The sequence below is a fragment of the Centrocercus urophasianus genome, unplaced genomic scaffold, assembly GCF_019232065.1.
Source record: "Centrocercus urophasianus isolate 14NV4802_14NV808 unplaced genomic scaffold, USGS_Curo_1.0 seq_19, whole genome shotgun sequence".
NCBI classification, from domain to species: Eukaryota; Metazoa; Chordata; class Aves; order Galliformes; family Phasianidae; genus Centrocercus; species Centrocercus urophasianus.
Genome location: NW_024884744.1, coordinates 659516 through 679634, shown reverse-complemented (window position 1 = coordinate 679634; position 20119 = coordinate 659516). Strand labels below are relative to the sequence as shown.

Genomic DNA, 20119 nt, shown 5'->3' with positions numbered 1-20119 from the left:
CTGAGTCCTGGCCTGAACCACCGATGGAGCACCTGGGGAACGGACCAGGTCAGCCCTGGGAGCTCAGGTGAAGGCAATTCAGCTGTGGGACCAGACGGGGTGGAGCCTGGCTGCACCGCTCTTGGACCCCTTCGAAGGGCTGACTGCCACTGGGGAAGGAGCTCTTTCTGGAGATCCACCCCTGTGATCTTAGAATCTTTTGATATGGGTGAGCAGTCTTCCTCCCTTCCCTTATAGCGCTTTTCTATCATGCTGGTCCTTCCATCATCACACCTTTGTTGTAATGCCTTTCCCACTGTACTGATCTAATTGCTGCTGAACATCCATGAGCTGTACTATCAAAAATACACATATGAATCCAGTTTTCCTCTTTTACACTTCCTGCAGTAACAATAAAGCTGAAAAGCGGTGCAAGGGCTGTAATCAGAACAAACCAGCACCAAAGCAGAGGTTCCACAAAGGTCAGAGCTTCAGCTGAACGGCACCATAGGAGTGGCTGCACAGCCCCTCTACTATGCAGCTGCCGGCTCCAGCTGCACAGTGTTAAACTGCAAGTGCCACTGCTCTGCACAGCAACTGTCCTCAAACACAAACACACACATAACTCCCTGCACAGCTCAGGCCGCAGAAGAAGAGCCAGAGGTTGCAGGAATTCAGCTCGGAACGCTGCTGCTGGCAGTGCTTTGTTAAACTGAGAACACATTCATACAACGTAGCAACGGGTTTCAGCACAAATAAGTATTACAGCAGATGGGAGCTTCACGGCACAGCTCTGGTGATGCCAGCAGCTGCAGCAAATGCAAACCACCACCAAGTGGAAACCCCAGCACCGACCGCGCCGGTCCCGAAGCACAACCATGGCTGCAGGACTCCTGGCTGTGCTCCTCACAGGGCCGTCACCTGCAGCATGCTTTACATCCCAGCTCCCATCAGTATTTCAGCTCAGAACAAGGTATTTCTATCTGATGCCAAAACTATCCTAACTCACCGGCAGAGGGAAGATTTGGGGTTTGGATGTTTCTTTTTTTCTATCAATGAAAAGCAGCTGGGGTTTATGTTAAAAACAATCATTAACAGAGACTCAGGTAAAGAAAGATTCCTATGCTGAGAGGCACAGCTGGGAAAAGAATGATTTGTTGTAATTTTATATGTATACATGTATGTAGGTATACATGCATGTGCAAACATTTCTAACCACCTAAAAAAGCATTCTCTTTCAAATTCTGTTCACCAACCAACCTAAGGAAACTGTGATTCCGTTCAGAATCGTAACTCAGAAATATGACTCCCTGAACAGTGAACCTCTAGTCCCACCTCAAACAAGGAAGCTAACTTCTCAAAGAAGAATCACCAGCTCAGGAATCCGAGTTCCAGTTGGGTATTATTCTTCAAATTATGCCAGTGCTGCACATCAACTGCAGACAAACATGGTCAGGTCGGCCCAGGGAGTTTTCTCAGCTGCTGAAAGAACTCTCCAAACAAATAATCCCTTAACAGCAGAGCTGAAGAGCTCAGCAACTAGTGCTGATGTCCAAACAAACCAAAGGAGGAAAGCTGACGAAACACCAAAATAAACTCACTGCCCCAAGTCATGAGTGTGATACAAATGCCTGAACGTGTTCCGTCAGCACCTAAAATTTAGAGAAAAAGTGGTATTTGGACTCACAGCTCTTCAGTGCACTCCCTGGGCTCCCTGGAGCCTCCTGACAATCAAAATTGGCCCCATCAGCAATAAGACATAAAAAAAAAAAAAAGAAAAAAAGGCAAAAATCACAGAGTAAACTCAGCAGTGCTCCACACGTTGAGGACCAGAGCCTCACACTGAGCCCAGGGATCAGCAGCACCAGCTGTGGGTCAGTGGTGCCTGCACCCACCTGCACACAGGTATCTCACAGCACTCAGATCCTGCAGGAGGGTTTTAATTCCTCGTTTGCCTTTCTCTGTCCACTGTACACAGCGCTGCCACTCAGGCTTACTGAAAAGGGAGACATTTATCCACCTCAAAGCCTCCAGCATGAGCAGCCTTCCTTACAAGAGCAGAAAAATGCTCCCCAAACACCCTGCAGTGTCACTGAGCCACCTGGGAACCATGCTCAGTGGTACCAGCTTCCTTCACAGCTGGCTACAGCAACAACTGTGATAAATCCAGCACTGAGACTGTCAGGCCACGTGGGAGCAGAGGATGCTACTGACTGTTACACACTGGTACTGGGAAATCCAACCAGTCAGCTGCAGCCCGTGAACAGATCGCTTTCATACAGCTCACCTCAATCACCTGGGGTCTTCTCACAGTCCTTCAATTGCTCTTGTTATTATTACTACTATTATTGTTGTACTTGGCTATTTTTTTTTTCATGTTTGACCTCTCAAATAAATTAAGTAACAAAACCCTGCCTTCTCTAAAAGTAGTGCTTCTAATGACTGCCAACTGACCCAATGCAGGCATGTCCTCAACGAACACTGACACCACATTATCCCAAGTAGAAAGATTAAGGTTTGCCATACGTAAGGATATTGGAAAAAGATGAAGCATCAATCTAACTTACAGAAGAAGGAATTATAAAAAGCTTATCTGGATCCGAGGATATATTCACACATTAGAATTTAATTTAGGTACTCAGATAAGATGCTGAGCTACCTCACAACCCACACAGTTTTCTCTACTGAAGTCAACATGCAGAGTCAACAGTCTGAATTTGTCCTGGTAAGTTCTGTCTGTGCCTTCCTCTGCTAATGCTCTGCATATCCATAAGCCCTTTGCTGCCCCAGTGGCAGAGCAAGAAACACACCAGAGCTCCCCACCTGCTGTAAAGCTGTGGGTTTGACCTTCAGAGCAACTGTTGCTCGAGATGTTTCCCTCACTGCTCCCTGAGCTCCTCCTTCCCAGGAGCCCCCTGGGAACCCGACCTCCCTGCACCGTGCATTGAGGCTGGATGGAGTTCTGACTGCTAACACCGACTGCACAGCATTCTCACACTACACAAGCTTTTAGTTCCAAATAAGCTGAGCCACGGCACGCCCAGCAGGTTACATCTCAGCATAACAGCCCTCTCTGAGCCTGGATGCAACTCGTGTGACTTTGTGCCCTACAATCACACTGCATACGCAGCAAATGCACCATTAAGGAGTTAGGATGTTTTAACAAACACACACCAAGTATGCTGCATGCACAGTTCAGACCAACTCTTCTCTGTTAGCAGCACCCCAGTGACCTCCCAAAAGCAGAGACCATCTTTACTGTCTGCATTCATCTTCCAACAAAGGCAGTGTTGTTCAGTTACAACAGCCTCGTGTGCGCAGGGGCCTCTCCTGGCATTCTGGAGAGCTCCACTCAGTCTGTTCCAAGCCAAAGTTTCTACATATAACTGCTGAGCAGTTCTGACTGAGGATTCCACCTCTATCCATCACACTCTTCACCTTCACTAAACTTCTGTCTGAGCAAGCCAAAGCTGCACCCATGCACTCACATTTCTTTTGTCTTTTTTAGAAAACTAAAGGCAGCTTAAAACAGAGCACATCTAGTGGCACAGATGCCTGATTTTGTTACATTTTTTCAACAGAAGGATGGGTTTTGCTCCTGTGCAAGACCTTGGAAACAGAGTGGAGGTACTGAGAAAGAGGCTTCTTAAAGCCCTTTGCATTATTTACACCAGTGAGGTTGCAGAAAGTGAGCACATTTTGTTATAGTTTAACAGTATTGCATAATTCAGGAAACAGAATATGCTTTCATTTAAGTTTAAGAAGGGTTATGAATTCTGATTTCACTCCAAGTAGTACTAAATCAAGCTCTTAAGCCATTACACTTTCCAGACCAAAAAGAATAAGAATATAACTTTTGAGCAGCGTGGGGTTTTCCATTCTTTTTTTCCCCACCCACTTCCTCTGAGGACTACAAACCAAGAGGGTTTTACAGAATTCCCATGCACATACTGCTATCCCCACCTCTGCTTTCAATATTTTAACTGAGAAATTCAGGAGCGGATTGATTTCATGGTTTTGAAGACTCAGTCACAGAGAACAGGAAAAACAATCACAGCTTAGCTGTACTGCTATGTTCCACTGCTGCTTACAGAACCAATTCAAAGCAGCAGCAAATTCTCCAGACTCGTTAGCATTTCATTTCTATTAAGCTACCTAAAAAAGACAGCAGTTACCCCCTAACAGATGATGTTTCTGTATACCCTAGCAAAAAATCAGCACATGATACTCTACCTTTACAAGTCACATTGCAGACAGGCAGAAGCCTTTAAAAGTACTACTAGAAAATAAGGGCTTGGACAACCTTCACCTCTGACAGCAGTGCTGCCCAACAGCTCTCCTCCCTGCAGTGGCTGTGGGATCCAGTAACAGCCAGCTTCCACCAACAGATCTTGACTGTAGGAAAAGGAGATGAGCAAAGAGCAATGGGGAGATGCTGGACCACGACTGAGGTAAGCTCAAACAAATGCCTATCACATGGCTCCTACCACAGGTTTCTACTTGACACAACACATGAGACCCTCTACCATCCATGCTCCATGGGATAAAGCCCTACTTCTGCATAAATACAGAAGACAAGCGCTCAAATTCTGCAAAACCGATTTAAAATTCCACAGCACGTTTGGCTTTGGAGAAATGGGAGCCAAGAAAGGATGTCACCAGGGCTTAGAACATGGAACCTGAGAAGTTCTACAAAGGGAACGAAGGCTTGGTGAAAAATAATTCAGAAAAACATGATTTTTGCAAGAAGGAAGCAAAGGGGACAAAAGAAAAGGGACTAAAAGAAAGATGAATTGTGGAAAAGGCTGATTCCAGAAACACTCCTGCCTGGCAGAGCTCCCCCAGCCACTGCCCACATCAGAAATGAGGCAAATATTCTGTACTCCACAAGGAAGGCAAGGGGCACTTACAGTGTAGGAGATCAAACAACATTTTATCCTTCAGCTTCATTTCAAACCGGAAATAAGGTGCCAGAAAAGAAGCAGACATTTCCATTCTTTAGTTACATAAGTGAAAGTAATTCAACTTCTGGTGCTGCTATTGGTCACACTAAAGCAACACCAAGTTACCATTAAGCAAAACCTCATGAAATAAATTTCTGAAGAAGAATCTGCAGTATCTGTAACTGTGAAATACACTCTGAGTGCACATGGACGCACACAGGCAACATTAAATGATTCTGACAGTAATTATCAGCAATAATAAAACAGGCTTCACACCATTTCCACCACGGAAGTCCTGCCAGCACTCCCTCCCCGTCAGGCTCCATGCATACTGTATCTGTCCTCTCCATTGCTGACTTTGTAGGGAAGAATTTTAAAAATAAACTCAAAAAAGAGAAGAAGAAAGCAGAGCAGATCTGAGCAGCCCCTGCTGCCGTGTGCTGCGGATGCACAGTGCTGCTCCCAGTGCCTGTGCTATTTACATAGGAGATAGCAGAGCTGCGCAGCGTGCTGCACATTGAGTACCAAGCAGAAAGTAAACAGATTTGACTCACTTAGAACAACACTGGCAAGAGGCAGCTCCTAAGGGCAAGTATTAAACTCCTGCTTAACTCTGAACAGTTTAACAGGGGCAAGGTAAGTTTAATTTGATAGACTGCACAACTAAATATGACTGCTCAGTGTATCAAGAGCCAGCTTAAGAACCATCCAGAAGCCAACAATACTATTCCTATTGAAACACACAACATTCTTCCTGCCTCCACCATTTTTTAGATACATTAATACAAAAGTCTATTCCACAAATCATGAGCTCAAACACAGGAACAAAGTGAGACTGACAAATTGCTGTGCACATTCACCACTATTTTTTCTATCTTCACATTTGCATGAAGGTTCAGGAAGAGATGTTTAGCACTTTAAAATCACCTGAGATTCAAGCAGGAAACTCAGTTTTGTGTCATTAAAATATAACTGGACATCTCTAGCTCAGCCTACCTGCAAGTGCTCCTTGCTAAACCAGTCAGAAAAGAAAACAGGTGTTACATTTTAAGAACAGAGAATTCCAGCACAAAAAGATTTGATTTTTCCAAACAAGAGCAGCCTGCCTCTCAGGAGAGGGGTAGGTAAGGCACAGCCTGCAAATACCACCACGTATCACGAGCAGTACTGATCAAAGCTCTCCTACCCAAGGGGCTGCCTGCAGATATAGCAGGAAAATACAATCCAAACCAACAGAGCCTTGGCTGTATCACAAAGGCAGAAATCTGTGCTTGGTAAAATCAAAACCATAACTTTTGCCTTATGCTAACGCAAATCCTTAGCACTGCAGACCTCCTGGTGCAGAGAGAACCAAAGTCCATTCCAATTCAATTCAATTCAATTCAATTACTTTTTTACAACAGGTGCAACATTTGACTGCACATTCCTACATTCCAGGCCCAAACTTTCCACAAAACCTTTACATTGTGGCTGTTGCTCCATTCTGTGGTAGCAGTGAAAACACTGTTTTGTACGCTACGTTTCACTTCTTGCTTGAAAGACATTTTGATTACAGGGAGGTACAATCAAAAAAGAGTTTTTGCATTTGTACACTTACTTTTTACTTGCTTCATAAACATCTGTGATATTGGAGAAAAGGTGGTGGCTCTCCGTTTTGGTCATCGTGAGGCTCAGCTCCCGGGAATTTTTAAACATGCGGATCAGAATCTCCAAGCTCAGCAAGTAAGAATGCTCAGAAGAAATCACTTCAAATATGGCCTGCGAAGCAGAGGGGTGAAAGAGAAGGGTTACTGCTGATGAGGCTGGGTCCCTTCTGTTTGTGGAGAGAAGCAAAGAGAAGGCATTGGCTGCAAGCTAAAAGCAGTAACACGGGTTTTCATTTCCATGAGAGCTGTGTGTTTACCCTTGGAAATGAGTGATTTCACACCGGGACCAAAAGCCGCATTAAGACTTTTAAAAACAACTGCAAATGGTGTTTGAAGACAAAAATGTAACACCAACAGTGATCACTGCCCGTTCGTACTTAGAAGAGGCTTTTCTGTTTGTCTGTAATTTAAAAACACATGCCTGTCTCTGTGATCTGACTGGAAACTTAAAATCAGTAACACAAATGTTCGCCAGCCAGACTCGGCTGCTGCCTTCTTTAAAGAGAAACTGGTAAGTTACTTGCCTAGAAGCATTCTTAGCTAACAACTCTGCTTACCCAAGAATCTGCAGAAAGCAAAACCATTTGCAAAATGCAGGGTTTAGACGTGTACCAACACTGATCAACACTGATACCTCGGCCACTTTCAAAGCCCCTACTTAGGAGCTGGGATGCCTGCAGCAGGGCCAAGCCCAGGGCTGGGCAGGCAGGAATGTGGCAGCCTGTCCCCTGTGCCATCAGTTACCAGAGCCCAGGCACTGGATCACACAGCAGCCTCTCGTGCCCGCTGCCATCCCACTGCTCACAGCACACAGCCTCGCACCCTTCCCCTGCTGGCTGCACTCATGGCAAACCTCCCAGTGGACTCTTGGACTTTGAAATCCTCATTCCATGTCCATCTCTGACAGGGAAACCTATCCAGCCTTTGGACATCTTTCACCCCTCCAGGCTTTATGGCTGTTAGTCCACTACCATTTTTATGCACATATGCACTGGGGAAAAATCATGAAAAAATTTTCAAGAACACTTCTTTCACAAGCTTCACCAAATGGCATTTGTCACCAGTGTGACCCCCTGCAAAGCTAACAAGGGATAATACTATCAGCAGAGCTAACACAGTTCTGTGTTATAACTGGTGTTCATACTTGCATGTATCACTTCATTAGTTATTTGCAATTAACTTTTCCAAGCATCCTTAAATGACAGGAGAGAGCTCAGCTTTAAATGCAATACCACAAACCTGAGTATTTAGAGAGGATGATGACCATGGCTCCATAAACAGAAAGAGAGAGAGAAAGAGAGAAAGAGAAAGGGTCTATGAGTGACAGACTACAGAGGGTGCTCATGTAGGTGGTCTGATGCTCTAGAGAGGCTCTGTCCATAAGATACAAAACCAAAAGAGACTGCAGGCATGCTGAATAATCCCAGCCTGCAGCTGACACAAACAACGCTGGGAAAGAAGAAAACTAAAAAATTCTGTTGGGGACATTCTCTCTGAAGAGTTTAAGTCTAGAGAATTCTGCTGGTTGCTGAGGTAAGCTTCTGATCACATGCAGTTTCTCCCAGATAACATGAGATGCAGTGTTCCCACACTGTGCCTTCAAAATGCTTCCCACCCTGCTAAAAAGCCCTCTTCAGAAAAAGCAGCTGTTTTAGCTCAAGCCCTTCAGGCTGATCAGGTTGGGCTCAAGCCATTAAGATTCATCAGCTTCACAGAAAACCTACAGGGACAATGCCCACACCAGGAAGGAAGCTCAGCCAACACGTGGCTCAGCAGCATCACTCCATCCTCCTGCCTACCTCAACGGCTGCTGGAATGCAGGCAAAGATGCAGCAGCAGCAAGGCAGCAGCTACAGCACCCCACGTTCTTCATGAGAGCAAACACTACTGTGCAGGAGTATATGCAAAGGTGATGCTTAATGTGAAACTGCTCACCAAGCACACTCCCCTTAGCACCCAGGAGAACAGAGGTGTACTCCCACCCCAGCAGCAGATGTACCAGCTAGCAGGGCTGACCACAGGCAGAAAGGAGCCTGAGAAGGGCACTGCGGCCTTTGCCCATCATCACATTTCCAATCTTCACTCTCTCAAACAAAAAAATATGGTTTTCTGCAGTGACAACGTATAATGATGGCAAAAAAAACCAGACTCTAAAAAGCAAATTGAAGAAATAATAAAATAATTGATAAAAGATAATTTTAAAGAAATACATGACTTGACACTACAACTACATCGTGAAAATACTCCTTAGTTTCACTCTGAAAAGATAGGCCTCTAACATTCAAATAAAAACCCTCAAGCTGAAACTATTTTGGTGACATTTTAAGACTTTGTATTTAAAAGACAGCTAAAGAACTGGCTGTCTTTGAGGGGATGCAAACATGGCTTCAGGACATACAGACCACAGGCTCCTGAGGACATGAGGACCAAAATAAAGGCCCTGTGACTCAGAGCTTCTGAGCAGGAGGGGACAGAAGACCAGAACACACAGCCTCAACTGCTCAAAAAAGTGAAAGAAGATAGCCAAGGAAATGCAGGATTATTAAAAACAAAGAAAATCCCTATGGTCTTCATCATGCACATGCCACAGGAGACGTTTCAGTATCTGTATATGGACACCACAGCTGCAGGTCACTGCTGTACCAGGTGTGAGGCTTGCTGCACACACCTGTGAGCACCATGGGAAGCCCCACTCAGCTCTCACCCCACTGTGCTCACCAAGGTACGTCCTGAAGTGAAATGGAGATTTTGGAGCAAACCACCACAGCAGGTAATTCTGCAGTGCTGCTATTCCAAAACCAAAACAACAACAAAAACCCTCCCCAAAACAAACCAAAAGACAGAACATCACTTGTTTTCTTTTTTTGTTTTCTGTTGAAGGACATACCTCAAGAGCTGCAGGGATATAATAGCTGGCTAGGTCAGGCTATTCTTTTCAACACCTCTCATTCTTTTTGACATAGCCCCTGTAAGTAAGGAGAGAGGGGAAAGCAGGTAAAGAGAACAAAAAGAGCAAAAAAGGAGAGAGACAGAGGGACAGATATAGAAAGGGACAGAGAGAAAAGAGAATTGCATCAGTGACTGCTGCTGCTTCCTGCGCTGACTGCTGACAGCGTGGATGCTCCCAGTTTATTTCAGTGCAAAAGGAAACACATCAGGAATGCTGGGGCACAGAGACCCCATTCAGAACGGCTCAAGAGGTGAGTTACAGCTGAAGGGCAACGCAAGAAGTTGCCCTGTTTGTGCTGCCTCCCACCTCTGTGAACACGAGGTTGGTGTTACACAGCTGCTGCTCCCAGTGAGCAGCACCAAGCAGGCGCCCTGCTGCAGGAGCACACTGTGTGCATCACAGCTCTGAGCAGGGCAGGGGGCAGGCCTCCCCCAGGGCAGGGAGCAGCGTGCTGGGCTCCTCTCCTTCTGAACCGACACAGAGCATTGAACCAGACATGCAGTGCAGCCCTGAGTTATCAACATAAAAGAACATTTTTCTTTAAAAGATACCTCTTGTCTCTTTCTTTCTTCCTGGCTGATCGCTTCTGATAATCCATTCTTTTTCACCTAAAAAAAAACACCAAAACAATGAATTCATTAACGTATCTTGTACAAAAACGTGGTTTGGAGACAACAAACATCAAATATGCAGAATTATTTGAACACTGTGCTAAGAAGCAATTTAAGTACAGCACTAAAAATTCATACATATTTTATTCTACTTGAGATAGACGACAATGAACCATCACAAACAAATGTACAAAAACAATGTACAATATTTGATATCTCCAAACAATAAAAAGAAGTAATTAAAAACCAGCACAGCACTTCCATGGTAGGACTCAAGCACAACTCTCTCTCACACACACACACACACACACACACACACACACACACAGGCACAAGAACTCTTTTCTCCTCTCAAGTACGTGTGTCAGTCGGGACACCAAACATCACAAGGTGCATTTTCTGCACTGGCCTGAAACACATTAGTATCTTAATTTGTGAAACACACCTTAAGGTCTTTTCAGACAGGTGCCAGTTGGTCAAAAATTCTTCTGGAGGAATCTTTTCCTTCAAAAGACCTGCAAAGTCCTGAGTAAGTGCCTCATGATGCTGCCATCCCCAGCCCTATGATGCCTAACTTCCTTAGTGAGAAGTATTTCTCCCCTCTCCATGTCCTGCAGCCAGACCAGCCATGCACAGCCAGCTCATCACACAGCTGGGGCCACACACTCCACTACCAAACCCACACCACACTTCTCAAGTTGATTCTTTCCCAGTGTGACCCATGTGCCAGGACAGCACTGACCAACCCAGGAGGGGCTGGCTGTGTGCACTTCCTAGGTGACCCCAGCAGCAGGGCACAGGCACTATGCTCTGCAGAGCTTTGTCTGGACGGGACCTCAGCTGCTCCTGAGACACTCAACGGGTGCACCTCCATCCTCCCACTTTCCACCAGGTTTCTCCAAAAGCTCCTAACAGACCAGCAGCAGCAGCTTGTTCTTCTCCACCTGCTCCTTGGAATTTTAAAGGCTGCATTAGTCTCTCTTGCTCTCCTGCACAGCACCCCCACAAAGCCAGGCAGCAGGCTCACCAGCGAGGATGGCAGCACGGTAATGGTACTTCATTTGCAGCAGACTGCTTGGCATTTCACATTGACAAAGAAAACAGAAATTCTCCATTTGTGTATTTGAGTAACTGCTCTTCTGAATACCTCACCATAAGCATAGACTTCAAGCACCACGTAAGAACCAGCTAGCTGCCTTCCTACTGAAGTACCTCTCCATCAACAACCGGAAAGCTTGGAAGTGCTCACTAGGAAATGAAGTGACCGTTTTTTGGATGTCATGAGGGCTTTTCTAAAAATATGCTGACACAGGAAATACCTATGAAGATATCCAAGAGATTACAATGCTTCCTGTTAATAGAGCAACTGTAAATTTCCAGCGAGGACAATGCAGGAACTGCTAACCTCACGTTCCAGAAACGTAAGCTGTGTTTTGTGACTGCTGCTGTGGCAAACATGCGTTTGCACATACCAAAAAGCACATGTAAATCAGCTGCAGAAGCAAAACGGCTCAAGATTAACCAATGTTCAAGCTTCCAAAAAGAGATGCAAATGTGGAGACCAATGTCATCATGCTATGTGAAAAAAATGCCACTCTGCCCAAAATGTTTTAGCTTTAAGATTCTAAAAACTACTTTTGTGGTGCCATGTCATCCACAAGGACTCAATATAGGCTTAAGAAGACAGTAACAACAAAGCTGCAAGGGACACCACAACGGCCAGCACCGCTGTGCCCCCCCAGGACTGCACAGCTTCCTGCCCACAGCTCAACTGTGATGGAGCCCACCAGACAGCAGGAGGAAGAATGGAGGAGAATGAGGGGTTAATCCCACACTTAGGTACAGGACATTCCTTTAAAGAAACAGCTACACAGGGGAAAGGACTCACAGGAAATATTTCATCGACAAATGGTGGCTGCAACATAAATGAAAATGGACACAAGCCTTCTGATTCTGAAAGGGGAGCTAATGCCCAGATCAGCCCTGAGGCAGGCAGCTGTTGCTTGACACCAAAGGGAAGAGGCAGCCATAGAAGGTCACGGCGAGGGTGGCTCAGAGAAGCAACCTGCTTAATGAGCAAGAGAGGAAAATCACAGCAGTGCTTGTCCCACAGCAGTCTAAAAAGAAGAGGAAACAAACACGAGATGACAAGGTGGATACAGACAGGAATCAGGGCAGCACTGACCGCAGTAACAAAAAGCAAATGTGCAGTGTGCTCTCCAGGCTCAGAGGAGCTGGAAAGGCAGGCACTGCAGTTCCCAGCCTACCAGGAGATGCAGTCAGACGAGAGCGCAGGCGGCCCATGGAGGCGAGGGCTGTTTGGACCCCCCTGGCAGTGCACTCCAGCAGAGCCACCTCAGGCTTTGCCCTCCTGCCTGCTGGGTCCTGCAGCTCCCTGCACACCCAGCACCACGCTGGTATTATCCATCACAGCTGAGCGCTGCGTTTCTTGGCAGTCATACATTAGATACCAGATAGCACCACTGCATATGATTGCTGTGAGTTCTTAAAAAAAATGTTTTAAGATGCTTTTGGAATGTATTTTAGAAAAACTCTTTATTCTCTTCAAATTAAAACTTCACCGGAGGAAGGCTGGAAAGAACAGGGAGCAGATAAGCTGGCTCAAAGTGCCGCAGGAACCTAAAGAGGAAGAGGGCTCAAAGGAGGAGTTTGAAAGGAGCTGCATTTAAATACTATCCTACTTCAGAGACCTCAAAAGCTCTTTGAGAAGCCTCTTACTTGCACGTATGTGTAGATACTGCAAGAAGATAGAAGCACCTTTTTATTACAGTCTGAAGGCTTTAACAACTCAAACGTGAAGGTTTCACCTCCAAAAGCAGACCAACATCAGCTGTCAGGGCTGCACGGCCAGAGACATCCTGCACAGGTGATGGATTTGCTCCGTGGTCGTTCCCCTCATCTCCCAGCACAGTCACTGCTAACAAGGAGCAGACACCTCCTACACTCTGCCTTTCCTAACGCACGTTGAAACCCAACGCTTCAGCATTACCAGCTGACTTCCTGCTACAATTCAGCACTTAGTCTTTTTAATACAAAATGACAACATGCACTTTTTCCCAAGAGTTGTAAACAGACACTGCGAGACTCCCAGGTTCCCACCCTTGATTTTCACAGAGCACCTCTTCCCATTTACTTCCCACTTCAAGCCTTGTAAATCAAGTGCAGACACAGAACAAGTTTGCCGTGTTAGAAATGGTGAAGAACGAGTTTGGTTTATGTAATTACAAGCACAACACACCACTGGCTCTCACTGAGACAATTCTACTTCAGTCTCAAGACAAATTAGCATTTTTGCAGTCATTATTTCTGAGTATCATTCCTTCTGAAATACCTCAGCTGTCGAGCACCTAACTGCTAGTTTGCCTAGAAGGCAAAAGAAAACCAATTTGTCCTCATTAGAAACAATGTTTTTGCAGTATTAAGCAAAATGAACTACATTTTAAGTACTCAATCTGTTGAAAGAAAATTCAAAGCAGATCTTTTTTAAAACCACACTGTCTTGGCTTCTTTGTAATTAACAACTCGGAGATATTCATATTTCAATACCTTGAACCACAAGGTCACAGCACCTGTAAGACAGCTCTTCTAAAAAGACAGTCTAGATAGACTGAGAAAATCTTACTCAGCATTAATAGTTATTAAACACAGCAGGTAGTCCCAGCAGTCACTGGACCAAAAAAAAGAATAAGAAGGGACTAAAAGCTATGTAAGGTTCACTCCATGCTGCCCCAAGCTACTGACAGCACGCTGTAGGGCTGAGCCTCCTCCCAGGCTACAGCCAGTACTGACTCAACATCCCCATCCACAGCTTTTCTAAGGACCAGCACTGCCAACACCACCTGCAGGCAGGGCTGAAGCCACCATCTCTGGAGCCTGGCAAAAGCAGGTGGTCTCAGACTACACACACAGACACAAGAGATGTGCTTGATTTATTCTGGCCAGCATAGTTTTAAAAAGAAACGTATCTTAAAGTGTAAAATTGTGAAACCCAAAGTCCTCTGCATTTCAAAGTTCTGTTTAATTCCATTTTAAACGACACTGAAATTTCCTGGTCACTTCAAATCAGATCCTGTATCCTCGTGAGCCTACACACACTTGTGCCAGCAAATGACAGAGAGAGGTGGCACCACAGAAAATGATTCTGGCAGGAGACTGAGTCTAAACCTGCTAAAATTGACTGAGAACATGATTTGTGCTTTTTAAGCTAATGTGTTACCTTACAAATCCAAACAAAATCTAAATTTGCACAACCACAACCTGGATTGGTAACATTTGAATAGTTACAAATTTGTTGATAGAAGTACCCACAGAAACTTTACATTGTGGAAGGGAAGAAAAGATGAGGAAAAAAGACTCAGCAGCAAGTAGATTTGCTTCAGTGCATTCTGAGCAACTCAGACAGCCTTTGTCTGGCTATGCAGTGATTAAATACTCACAACTGATAGCTGACTCCACGTTGATCTCAGGGGTTTATAGGGAAAAATAACCTTTTCATCTGATTTCTGCTCTCGGGGCTCAGACTCCTCATCAGAATCGTTGTCCAGAGCTTTTTCTTTGTAGTTCTGATATAACACAGCATTCTCTATAAAGCAATAACAATGTGCCATCAATTGCTACAAGGTTATTTAGTTGCTTCTCATAAAAAATAAGTCACACTTAAACAACAAACGAAATGACAACGTCAACGTGCTGCTCAAAAACTCCCAAAGACAAAGATTGCATCTTATTTCGGATGGACAATGGAGCAGTACAGTAACAATGGATCACTGTGGCGCTACCAAAAAGATCCACACTGGCTGCATTAAAGAACAGATGCGTCCTTTGTCAAGAAAAAAACAGAAAACAATTTTTTCATCCTTGGTTTGCTGTATGACGTTTCATAATTAGCCAGCAATTAGAAAACAGGCCGAGCTGTCAGCAGAGCAGTCATCAATCAGGAGGTCTAGCTATTTTCATCAGAAAGGCCATTGTAAATCCAATACCAATTCCCCCTTCTACTCCATCAGCTTTAAATACTGCCTTCCCACCTCACTAAGAGAAGGAAATGACCCAGGCTTCAGAAACCTCAAGGCAGAACTATTCCAAACAGAAACTTCAAAGGTTGCCTGAATAAGAATAAAGCCTATGAATTTTAACTCTCATACTTTGTAACAGCTTCAGCAGTGCCCATTAGCAACAAAGGCAATGAGCAGCTCGCCCTTTGCCTTTCCCAACCTTCCTGGTCGCTCTTTCAAAAGCGTTCAGAAAAGGACAGGGAGCTTTAGGAGCTGAGTAATGTACAGAGACTGCACCGAACCGAGCTGCGGGCGCCTGCAGCCATCAGCTCCCACCCCACGGCTCTGCTCTGCCCCTCGGCCCGGCGCTACACCGGGCTGCTGTTTGCTCCTTGGAACACATCTATGTAATCTGTATACTCTGAAGACAGGAAATCCCTTACAATAACTGCATGCTGAGAGGCACTACAGAATCCAGGGAAGTAATTAGAAGACAATGCAAGAAAAGATGAGAATAAGAAACAGAGAGATGCAAACAGGACACAGCGTAAAGTTTGGAAGACGGAAGCAAGAGGAAAGGGAAGGGAAGGCAGCAGCTGAGATGTCCTCAGGAGGCATTAAGCAGGGCCAAGGGAAGCAGCAGTCCTATGACAGCAGTTTCACTGCGACAGCCACAGATTGGCTGCCAGGCAAAAAGTTCTTTGAGTTGAATACTGTCAGCAGCAAACCCGAGGAAGCTCTGAACTAATGAGTGACAAGAGAGGGCAGCTACACGGGCAGCTTTTCTCTGACACTGATGACATCTGAAATTTGAAGCCCAGGTAGCAAAAAAAGTACAGGATTTACAAAGTCCAGGGATTCACTGCAGTGGAACCAGCATTCTGCTCCGAGCGTAAAGGGGGGAAAAGCTGCATTAGCCTTGAACTTTCAGAATAACAATCCAGGCATTTGTTGCAAGCACTGACCCCGAGGCTGACCTGTGGGAGCTGTGTCTGCCAGCTGGAAAAGCAGCCTCACCTACACCTCCTCTGCAGGTCTGCTAAGGCTGAGACACATCAGCCAGTTCATCTTCTAAGGAACAGGAGCTTAAGTTGAGAAGAAATTCTTCAAACAAAATGCATTTGTAACCCATCGTTCCATATTCTTTAAAGTATCCATTAAAGAATGGCTGTGCCAGCTCCGTTTTACAGTGACTTTATTGGCAAACAAGGTATTTGGTGTAATCAAGTAATAAGGAACTGTGCAAAATTATGTTTAGATTCACTCTGCTTATCATTAAGCACCTCTTAATGTACAGAAGCAGGCTTACCTTCCCCATCAAACGTCCCTTGTCCTTTCAGCGTTTTCTTCTAATAATTTTAGTAGGAAAGAGACATAAACACGTTAAAAGAAAACAAAATAACCACCAGTAACAACTTCATGCCATACTTAAGCACAGACTAAGCAGGACCTCCTCCAGAAACCTCTTCTGTCAGACACGTGTTCATGAATACAACTGTTTCATCACAGAAGCAAAGGGCTGCTCTGCACTTCCCTCCTCTCACGCTGTTTATACCCATTTGTCCCAAACGTTTTATTTTCCTCACGCTTTCACAGCATGACGTGCATCACCACCACGAGGGCTCCGCCAGCGCACGGCTCAGTCTCAGGGCTTCCCCAGGAGACACGAGGCTCCGTCTGAGCCACGCAGGGCTCTGCACACTGCAAAGAGCCACACGAAGAGTTTCATAAACACCGCTTTTGAGAACCAAAACAGAGCTCTGAAACAGAACGGCTGTTGTGGTGCTGCAGGGCCCATTAAGTCAGTTTTCACAGAAAAGTGCTACTGGCAACAAGTCTGTGTGCAGTCAGGCAGTGTCACGGCATCCCGCCTCAGACTCCGCTCCTTGCTGCTCCCGGTCGAACTGCGCACAGCTCCACCAACCCCTCCTGCAGGAGCAGCTCTCATCTATCACTGCTTCACCACCGCTCCCACCTTCACAGAAGCCTCCAAAACCATCATCTTTAATTTGGCAAAAACTGCCACAAAGCTGATAAGGACTTCAGCAGCTGCAAATGAGCCCTCTGCATGGATCTACTGCATGATTCCATAACGCTGCACAAATCCACCACTATGTCAAATAACAGTAACAAATCGTATTAAAAAACAAACCACAAGATCAGAACAGTATGACATTTAAGAATTGTTTGTAACGAGGCTTAATAATGAAATTTTAATGTATTAACACTCTACAGAAATGTACCATCCCTAGGGCTCATCAGGAATTAACACTGGGCACTCTGCTCCATTGAAAGCCGTGCTCTGATTTCTTCAAATGCTTTTAAAGTAGTGCCTCCGAGCAAGGTGGAAGTTTATTTTTCTGTCTGTCTACTTGCTCCAGCAATCACAACCTAACAAAACCAGAGCCTCTTTTCCTGTTCACTGCTATCTGGCTGCAGGTTCTGAAGCATCATGGACTGTGACACAGAACCTCTGGGCCAGGGCAGCACCAGGCTGGCAGCACACTCTGGGAGCTGCCAGGAGCATCCCTGCTGCTGCTTTGGAAGCACCACCTCAAGCCATTTGCAGACTCGCCAGCAATTACAAAGAGGCTTTGGTAACAAAAAAGAAACTGGAAATAAAGGAGCATTACAGAAGAAACGGAGGTAACAAGTTGTGCCGGCGTGTAACCTGCAGCACCCAAACCAACGCACCACAGCGCAGCACAATTACCTTTGTCCTCCCCAGGCTGGAAAACTTCTCTTTATCTTCAACAACGGCCTTCAGTATGGGCTGAGACATTCTGTTTTTCTTCTTGAAGTTGGCGGAGCCGTCCAGGTCGATGCCACTCACCACGGCCCGGCGGTAGGAGGTGGAGCGCAGGCCACGCCGCAGCACGCCCGGGCTGTCCGGCTCACCCTCCGTTTCCTCATCGGCGCCCAGCGGCACCCCGGGGCTCTCCACCATGCTGCGCGCCTTCAGCACCCTCCTGCCCGCGTCCGCGCCGTGCCCGCCAGCCTTGTGGGTCGCCTTGCTACCAGAAGCCAGGCTGCGGGGGATGATCTGCTGCGTGCCCACCTTGAGCGCGGCGGGGCTGTTGGTGCTCAGCGTGACGGCGGGCCGCTCGGGGAGCGGGGCCGGGGCTGCGACGCTTCGCTCCGGGGTCACGGCACGGGAGACACCCTCGGCTTCTCTGCGAGCCTCTCGGGGCGGCGGGCCGCCGGGGAAAGCGCCGTTGGCGACGAAGCCGAGAGACGCGCTGGAGAGCAGCGCTAGCAGCCCGGCCGGCGGCTCGGAGCCCACGCGGGCGGGGAGGCGCGGAGAACCCCCCCGGGGCGCGGCGCTGACGGTGGCCGCGGGCTGCGCGAGGGTGAAGGCGCACCTGTCCTCCACCGGGAAGTCGGTGACGAGCAGCCCGCCGGGGCTCTGGCAGGACTGCGGCCGGGATTTGCCGTGCGGCCGCGCGGTGCCTCTCCTCTTCCCCAGCGCCCCGCCGCCCGCGTCCATCGCCGTTTCCCCCGAGGCGGAAGCGCCGCGTCCCGCCCCGCGGATCGGCCCTCCGAGCGCCGCAACCCCGCGCCGGGACTGGAGGGGGGGAAGGAGGAGGAGGAGGAGGAGGAGGAGGGGGAGGAGCCTGCCCGGCTCGCTCGCAGCCCGCGGCCTCACCTCCGCGCGGCGCCGCCGGGGCCCGAGCACGGCCACCTCCCGCCCCGCAGGCACCGCTGCCCGCGCCCCGCACGGCTCCGGCAAAGCGAGGTAATTCGGCTCGGCCTTAACGTGAGAACGCGTCCCCACGGGCTGCCGGTGACGGCAACGCGCCGAGCGGCTTCCCCGCGCCCGCCCCGAGCCTCCCGCGGAGCACCGCACGAGCGCTCGGCTCGCGGCGGCAGCCCGGAGCGGCGGGACCGCGCGGCGATGGCGGCAGCTTTCCGGTAAGCTCCACGGCGCTGCCCGCCGGTTCGCGCCAGCGGGAACGCGGCCGGGAGTCCGCCCCGCCAGCGCACCTGCCGGGGATGCGGCACGGGAACGGCCCGCCGCTTCGGGACGCCCAGCGCCGGGCCGGGCCGCCCCGCACGCCGTGGCACCGTCCGTGCCGCCTTCGATGCCCTCCGCGTTCACATCTCAGCGACCTTCAGGACACCGAGAGCAGCTCGGGGCAGCGGAGGCTCTGCGCCCACGCGCAGGGCACAACCTTGCTTTCTCCAGATTCCAGCCCCAAAGGAGCAGCAGCCGAAGCGTCGCGGTGCAGCCCTGTGGCCACGCCGCCGCAGGGCCGGGCAGCTCGCGGCAGGGGATGCGTCCCAGCAGCGGGGATGTGCGGCACAGGGCGCTGCCAGCCCCGGGCTCAGCAGTGCACGCACGGGGCTGCACCTCTGTAACTACGTTTAACCAGAATCTTTATGAGAATAAAACGAAGCAAAGCACGCTGAAACCGCCTGATGTGATCCTTGCTGCTGAGACGAAGCCACGCTGGCACAGCACCTTCACACAACCCACAATGCCCGTTCGTCACTCAGAACTGCACCGCCCTACGCAGCAGCTATAAAGAACATTTCTAAAATAATCTCTCAGCTTTCCCTATGGATCTGCCAGTAGGGCACAGTTGCAGCATATTACTTAACTTATAAATCCTAATTATTAATAATCGAGGTAATCAGCTTTTACAAGATTACCGAGTTATACGTACTTATTAAATATGATGCAACTCCAAGGATAATTCCTAGTTCTGAAGGGCCACCTCAGCACTCGGTTTCACGCACAGTGTTAAAGAAACAGGCTCCTGCAGTAAACTGAAGCTGTAATGAAAGTAGAATCAACTATGTAATTTAAACAAGGAAACTGAGGTGTAACTACTGACACCCCATAGCCAGTAAGCTCTCAGTGTCAGATCAGTACAAATTAAACAAGCTGAACGTGCCCACCTGCAGGGCTCTCACAGATGGCACACACTGTTTCTGCCCAGCACAGCCCCCCCCCAGCACTGCACACAGCAAT

The 20119-nt window shown here is 47.7% G+C and overlaps 1 protein-coding gene across 1 annotated transcript in view; it reads right to left on the bottom strand.

Annotated features, from left to right (window-relative positions):
* ARHGEF26 (Rho guanine nucleotide exchange factor 26) overlaps positions 1–18631 on the bottom strand; it is a 39657-nt gene extending 21026 nt beyond the window's left edge. Inside the window, exons 1-5 of the mRNA XM_042821138.1 lie at positions 17858–18631; positions 16454–16493; positions 14587–14732; positions 10070–10126; positions 6520–6680 (exon numbers count right to left, since the gene is read on the bottom strand). Coding sequence (XP_042677072.1) covers positions 6520–6680; positions 10070–10126; positions 14587–14732; positions 16454–16493; positions 17858–18631 — 1178 coding nt within the window. The remainder of the gene's footprint in view (positions 1–6519; positions 6681–10069; positions 10127–14586; positions 14733–16453; positions 16494–17857) is intronic.
* Between the last annotated feature and the right edge of the window lie 1488 nt (positions 18632–20119).